Genomic DNA, 6328 nt, shown 5'->3' with positions numbered 1-6328 from the left:
CCCCCCCCCCCCCCCCCCCCCCCCCCCCCCCCCCCCCCCCCGCGGGGCCCCCCCACTGGGAAGGCATTCCAGACAAGAGAAAGGGAGATAAGAACAAGATATCAAGGAGTCGGAGTCAGACGCTTTCCATTTTTCTAGGGCTCTTGTCAGACACTATCAACATCCAAGTCGATGACAATGTTGCGGATGCTGCCACAAGGACCGTCTAGGGAGTCGGTCTGAGACCAGCGCCAAAGCTACCGCGCCGCCCGTGAGATGCCACGCCAACGACTGGGCATCGCGACATGGACGGTACCAGAGGATGAGTATTGCTACGTAGTAAGCTTTTGGAATCAGCAGCTGGCTTTCTATGCCACTCACTTGCGGCTTTTCTGGCTGACGCTATTTAAGGGGTACGTCTCCGATGTCGTGCTTCTTCCCCATTACATCGGATGAATTGCCAGCTGCTGTGGAAAAAGTCGCGCCCTCTTGTTGATCTGACTTTAGTATTTTCGCCATCCCTCCAGGTTAGTCGTGGAAAACCTTCGTAACCTCTTCAAAGGTTCGCAACGACCCTGATGTAATCGGCAAGAGACCCAACTTGGTTGTGCTTACATGAGAAGGTCTCAAGGTGCTAGGAGAAGTGAAGGCAGGAAAGTTCTACGAAACTAGGTACTTCGCCAGTCTCGCAGTTCGATGAACCTTTCACTTCGCTCCAAGTACCTTGCTGGGTTTGATAATGCTTATAAAAGAAGCTAGCAGGCCACTGCTTTGATAGTGGTCTCCCACCACGTCCACTTTCTTCATTTCAACATCAACCGCTACATTTTTCGAACTCGCAGTAGCTTTTCATCATCATGTTCCCTGCTCATGTAATAGGGCCAAACGGCATCAAGCGACTGGAGAGGTTTGACCCAGGAGAGGAGCTGCTGCTCACGCCTTACCCAATTTCCGACCCTTATGGAGTCGGAAAGCGCTCTCATCACGTCTATGCTGTCGGCCCTGGGAGCCCGGAACCCGCGTCTTCCACAACATCGGGAGACGCCGAACCTCCGCGCAAGCGTTCCAAGCCGACTACCGAATATGCTGCGGGCACCGAGAGCGGTGAAGTTCCCGACGATGACGCTGACTTCATAGCACGCGCCGACCCGAAGACCAGGGTCCGGCTGGTTATCCATAAAGCAATTCGCCTGATGAACAACGTCACAGGTCACAGAGTTATCATCTGTCGCGTCGAAGATCCGCCCACTGCCTTTTCAGCCGAGAACGGGCACGCACGCCACTTGACAGACGCTAAACTGGTTATTGTCAAAATATATGGCAAATCATCTCTGCGGTGTAGCCCGCATGGAAACACACCCGATCAAGCCAATTGGTATCATGACTTTACTCAGGAAGCCTCGGTGTACCAGTACCTCTACGACAAGAAGCTGACAGGCCACCCGCATCTTGCGCCTCAGTATTATGGGACGTGGGCTCTAACCAACGAATCGGACCAGGGAAGCCCGCACAGTTTGGGAGACAAGTAATCTGGTGTCGTTATCATGGAGTACATCGACGGTTTGTCCCTCGAGGAAATAGCTCCTCGCGACGAGTATGAACCCGGTTCCGTAGGGGCACTAGAGGCGACAGAAGAGCCTGTCATTCTGCATCGAGGTGCGGAAGTTCAACTTCCAACAGATTTGGACAGTCGCTTGGTGATTCTCAAAGAGCTCTTCGAACGAACTGTCCAACAGCTTCACCAAGGCGTTCTTCGTACAGAGTTTGCCGACGCCAATGAAGTCCTCATCACGCTTCGGAACAATGGTGCAGACTTGGCCACGCCGCGGGTTGTCGCAGTCGACTACGTCCACACGCTCGTTTGGTCTTTGACCTACCAGGGAAAGACGGACGGCGGCCCTCACTTCTACCAGCAGCAGGAAATTCCACCACACCCTGGGCTAATGCTTAGGGATGGAGTTGAAAGTACCGGATGCCTTTACGGTTGGTACCCCGAGGAATGGTACAGCGGAGAGTCAACGTCATTTAATGAGTGGCTCACAAGCGAGAGTGTGTTCGGTCCGCTGACCGAGGACAATAAAGACTACTTTGTCCCACCGGAGGAGTTACGGCTGCCTGAAGGGGGCCTATAGCCCGAAAAATGGTGGTCTGATGAGGAAACTGACCGCATTTTTGACGAGCGCAAGAAGATACTAAGGGCACTGAGTGAATAGCAGAGGTTATTGATTGTTGATATCTGATGGGGAAGTGCGGCGAGTATCCCATCAACCCTGCAGTACTCAAGAAATAGAAGTCATCACTTTTAAAATTGAATGCCAGTACACACGGCAAAGCCTTCAATACCTAGATGCTCAAAATCATGCGGTGAGGTTTGATCAATCGCGTTGTATAGCATATTTTCATTCGTCACGACAATCTTCACTCATCCATCCATGCCAGATAAATCCGACGTTGGTTAATACACAAATGGGCTTTCAGAGATGGCGTCGCATTTCGCCATGTCCCCCGGTCGAAGCCAAGGTGACGCATAACACTGAAGTAGCACCGTCGAGGCCAGGACCTCTTCCACGTTGAGAACGCCCAGGAGCTAGCAACACAGCGTGCCTGTGATCACACGATATTTGAGCATAGTCATTTCGGCTCAAAATCAAAACAAAACGAAGAGTGGTGGACAATTTGAAGCTGCAGAGTGCCGTCGTGCATGACAATGACTATGATGACAAACACCAACACGCATTGCTGATGCTACCTCGCAGCGACCACGTCGCAGCCCAAAAAAACACTCTTCCCGTTCTTATGGGCGACTTGGTTGGACATTGATTCATCACCCAAGGCAGGACCAAGACGAGACCAAGAGGCCTGCTTCCTCGGCCTCCTTCGCCGACGACACGGGCGCTGTCATCGCTCCTCCAGAGATGTTCACGGACAGCTTCCGTTATGAGAAGGTACAAATGCTTGGCATACCCTTCCGTGGCTTGCTTCAAGGCTCTTGTAGTTGATGAGATTTGAGCCGGGGTGTATCTCGTAGACTTCACGGCATTGGGGGCGACATGTTTCAGCAGAGAAGTCGAAACAGGTGCATTACGGAACCACATGAGACCCAAACAATGGATCTAGATCTGCGATATTGCACACGTTGTCTTGTTGGCAGAAACTGCACTGGCTGAACGGGCGGGCTCGGTGAGATCCGGTAGGATTCGGCGAAACTCGGCCGAGACCCCCGTCTCCGGAGACCCACCTCCAACCCAGCATTCCCGCCCTTGTCACTTCCGCCTCAATTTCAACTTCACACCCTCTTCCTCTTCACCTCATCATGGACTCCCCGCTCCTTTCCCATCTCTCGAAAGTCCTGTCCCTCTCGCCGCCCCAGTCTTCCTATTCCGCTTCAACCCTCACAGGGCCCCTAACGTCTCACACTGGCACGGCGTACCTCTTCCTGTCCATCTCGTCCGCCTTCCCGCGTTTGCAGGTCCACTCATACCCAGCCATACACTGGGCCAGGGCATACATATCCAATATCCCAGCCCCGGACGGCCCAATATCCTCGCTGGAAGAGTGCCTGGGCCTCTCCTCCGATGTTCTCTCCGGCACCGCCGTTCGTGCCTGCATAACCCAAGACTTATCCCATGTCCGCACGTTCCTGAATCTCCTGACGCCGATTCTTGCCTCCATCAACTCCAGAGACACCGCGCCCCTTCCAAGCTGTCTTGTTCATGGCCTCGCGGGGACCCTATACCTCCTTCGCCTCATCCGGCACTGGGTCGCGTCATCGGCCCCGCTCGTATCCCGTGCGATCGTCCACATCTCGGAATACCTCCTGTCCGTCCCGTGGTCCTGTCCACGCTCAAGCTCTCATGGTGCAGCTGACGGGGAACTCGGCACGTTGACGCAGCTCGTGTTGACGTCACCGCCGTTGGCTCCTCGGCTAGCGGAGAAACTTACTGAGCTGTTGGAGCTGCAGGGTCCGGATGGAGATTGGCCATCGCCGGCAGCGCCTGCACAGCCGGGGTCTCGTTCGGAATGCCTAACGTTTGCGACCGGGGCGACGGGCTTGGTCGTTTCCCTCGCATCTCTTCGGCCGTTCTTTCCATCCCTCCAAGACCGTCTGGATGCTGTTGTGGCCGACGCTAGAGACTTCATAGCCCGGCATCAGCGTGAGCTGCTGGGCGAAACGAGCCTGTGGTACGGTACTCTCGGCACGTCACTGTAAGCTCACATTTCTTCGTAGTCATTGCCAAGTGGTGATTGCCGTTTTGATATCCATCTTTCCTCCTCGATTCTCCCGCCATTCCTTCCCCATCTCTGGTTCTTGCCCTCGCGGCGAGACTCCTCCAGCTGGGTTCCATGTACCAAGACAGCACTGAACAACGTGAGCAGGGCGTTCCCCAAAGGACTTCAAAGAACCAACTCGATGAATCTCCCGTCTCCCTCGCCCACGTCCGAGTCCACGTCTACCGGAGAAAGCTCCACGGAATCCTCGTCCCCGGGCGCCGTGGCAAAGGCCCATGATCCTGGCGCCGCGTGGGTGCTGGCTGTTTGCGAGAGGGAGATGCCGCGGATGCTGTTCTACAACGATGTGTGAACCTCGAAGGTTCTCCGTTTCGTCGTGGTCCCGATGACTCAGTGGGAACATCGTCGTCGCTTTCTGCGTTCCGGGATTTTCGTTGGTTCCCGACTTGCTCGATCTGCGGAATGCTAGACGCCATTCAAAACTACGGAGTGTGGTTTCTTGTAGTGCGGCGGTACGTCCTTGGTATTGTTGAGGCTGAGTTTGTGAGGCGGCCCGAGGAGTAAGTGAGGCTGCGGAGGTTTACTAACCCTTGGCCTTCGGCGACGTACTCATGCATATGTTGTGAGGACGCGTCAAATGTGGTCAGCCATGATCTCGATTTGAAGTCAACGCTGCGGATGCCCCGGTTCGTAGGAGGAGCCTCCTCAGCTTCTCTCAATACCCTTTCGACGCAACCCATCACAGTATCCACCTCGGACCATTGGAACATCAAACTTGTTTTCGTTTGTTTGTTCAAAGGGTCGCGATCGCTTTCCACCATCTTCTTCCGGACTTTTGGCCTTCCCGCGTCATTGACAACAACTCGAGATCCGCCCGCATCGTCCACACAAGATCTTTGGTCTCTTGAAGAATCTACCTTTCCAGGCAACAACGGAACCTCCACTCCTTCGACACCTCTCTACAGACGCGTTGACCTTCAGATTCACTTGCAAGTCGCTCCTGCCTTGAATACCATCAGGCATACTAATCCCACATGAATAGTCGCCATGTCCCATCCCAGTCGAAGTCTTCCTCATCGAGATGTACGCCACTGGCAAGACCCTTGGGCTCACTCCTCATTTCAATTTTCGAGACTCCTACGGCAGCAGCAGCTTCCCGGCTTCGACATGACCACAACTTCCTCGAGGATGTCATAAAAAGACCCAGCAACTTCCGAGTCTCGGACGACACCGGCGCCTCTGATGCTCAGATCAACATCGTGGGCCACACCGCCGTCGGCCTCGACCTTGGAAGCCAGATCGTCATCGGCATGGTCGAAGAGCAGCCCCAACGCGCGATTGCGATGGACCCCGCTCAATTGCCTTCTACTATAGCAGGAGATCCAGACGATCACACCGTCGCTGTCCCCGGACCTGCCCTCATCGCTTTCATGTTATCCGACCATGGCTTTTACGAGCAATCACTGTCTGTCTCTCACGCCCTGTATATTCGCCGATTCGTACCCCAGTCGAGAAGTCTTTCCACTCCACTACCTTCACAACGCGGACGGATCAGAACCCTGATCCTACTTCCATCCAGATCTCCCAATAAGATTCGGCCGCCTTGAGAAGTGTCACCCTGGACCTGGACTTTCAAAGCCGCATGCGCGGAACTGGGGCAGCCTGACCGGGAAGGCTCTGGAGAAGGCACACGCCGTGGTCACGAAGTTCGTCCGCTACGAAGTGCGGTTTTCAACCCAGGACTCCCGCGACATCGTGGGCGGTAGCGTACATCCCGCGGAGCTCCCGCAGCCACCTACCCGCTCACCCGTACGAGCGCTTCTGCTCCAGAGCCATGCCGACTCTTAACGGACGGTTTCCTCTTGAATGGAGTAGACACGAATACATTTTCGACGCGTAGTCGTTGCAAAAGTTCGGAGTCTTCTAGTCCAGCAACCTCCGCAACCCGGCCGGCCGATATTCGACATTTACCACGTTGGACATGATACAAGATTCGGCGGGCGAGAAAACGGCGGAGGAGGGGAAGGATACCGACCGCCACAGCAGGACAACGGCCTGCCGCAGAAAGTGGACTACCACGGACCTTGAAGCACCGTTCCGGACATCAGGCCACTCGGCT

The 6328-nt window shown here is 54.9% G+C and overlaps 3 protein-coding genes across 3 annotated transcripts; all 3 read left to right on the top strand.

The window, feature by feature from the left end:
• Positions 1-836: 836 nt before the first annotated feature.
• CkaCkLH20_10543 (uncharacterized protein) lies at positions 837-1508 on the top strand (the record flags this gene model as incomplete). The annotated part of the gene is made up of 1 exon (XM_038893257.1): positions 837-1508. One exon carries the CDS (start codon positions 837-839, stop codon positions 1506-1508), a length of 672 nt encoding a protein of 223 aa, XP_038741372.1.
• A 1784-nt stretch (positions 1509-3292) lies between these two features.
• Positions 3293-4561, top strand: CkaCkLH20_10542 (abscisic acid ABA receptor; the record flags this gene model as incomplete). The annotated part of the gene is made up of 2 exons (XM_038893256.1): positions 3293-4185; positions 4357-4561. 2 exons carry the CDS (start codon positions 3293-3295, stop codon positions 4559-4561), a joined length of 1098 nt encoding a protein of 365 aa, XP_038741371.1.
• Positions 4562-5312: 751 nt separating this feature from the next.
• CkaCkLH20_10541 (uncharacterized protein) lies at positions 5313-6057 on the top strand (the record flags this gene model as incomplete). The annotated part of the gene is made up of 2 exons (XM_038893255.1): positions 5313-5724; positions 5789-6057. 2 exons carry the CDS (start codon positions 5313-5315, stop codon positions 6055-6057), a joined length of 681 nt encoding a protein of 226 aa, XP_038741370.1.
• Between the last annotated feature and the right edge of the window lie 271 nt (positions 6058-6328).

Source organism: Colletotrichum karsti (assembly GCF_011947395.1).
Source record: "Colletotrichum karsti strain CkLH20 chromosome Unknown Scaffold41, whole genome shotgun sequence".
Taxonomy (NCBI): domain Eukaryota; kingdom Fungi; phylum Ascomycota; class Sordariomycetes; order Glomerellales; family Glomerellaceae; genus Colletotrichum; species Colletotrichum karsti.
This window is presented reverse-complemented; position numbering and strand designations above follow the sequence as displayed.